The 709-nt window shown below is 33.0% G+C and overlaps 1 protein-coding gene across 2 annotated transcripts in view; it reads left to right on the forward strand.

Moving 5' to 3' along the window:
- The window catches only part of LOC119591893 (glutamate receptor ionotropic, NMDA 2B-like), a 182,298-nt gene that overhangs the window by 105,823 nt on the left and 75,766 nt on the right, over nt 1–709 (forward strand). For both annotated transcript variants that reach the window (XM_037940640.1, XM_037940642.1), the window contains exon 4: nt 196–201. In XM_037940640.1, the coding sequence (XP_037796568.1) occupies nt 196–201 (6 nt within the window). The remainder of the gene's footprint in view (nt 1–195; nt 202–709) is intronic.

A 709-nucleotide genomic window follows, 5' to 3' on the forward strand; every position in this document is an offset into this window, starting at 1 on the left:
CATATGTGTAATCATAAGGTACTGCCTACATTCAATGATTCAGAAATGATAAATTTTATGATGATATCCTATAAAGTTATTTTTGTAGATACCAGATCGCTTATTAATGTTCTAACTTTAAGCCAAAAGTATTTCATAAACTTTCCATGTTTTTTTTCTCTTCCTTTTCTCTTTCACCCTGACATCTGCCTCCAGGACCAGGTAAGAAAAATCACAGTCAATAAGTTCAAGTTTGTGTTTGGCTGCTTGGTAGATATCTGTGTGTATGGATTTAGTTATTATTTCTACATATATATTCTTGCTTAGTAATGTATTGAAAATGAGAACAGTATGTATGGCATGCGTGGTATTGCTTATGATTAGTATTTTATTCTTATTTCAGTCATTTTCCTTCGACACATATCTGTGCGTTTGCTTTACTGTTCCCGTGTCAATTATGTGTGAAATCTACGGACGCGCACACCATATTTCACTATCTATTTCTTCTACTTTTTTCATTTTGGGAGGGACATGAGTGGTAGCACGAAGCGCTCTTTTATTGTTAAGTTTATGCCTTGAGATAGACATACAAGGAAGCTGTTTAAGAAATAGATAACTGAAATAAGGTGTCCCCGTTATATGACTTGGGTTATATAAATAATAGAATGGTACGTTAACTGTAAAATAGATAGAACTTGTTTTCTATTTACTAACGGGATTGAAGCATAAA

The sequence above is a fragment of the Penaeus monodon genome, chromosome 29 (assembly GCF_015228065.2).
Source record: "Penaeus monodon isolate SGIC_2016 chromosome 29, NSTDA_Pmon_1, whole genome shotgun sequence".
Classification (NCBI taxonomy): Eukaryota; Metazoa; Arthropoda; class Malacostraca; order Decapoda; family Penaeidae; genus Penaeus; species Penaeus monodon.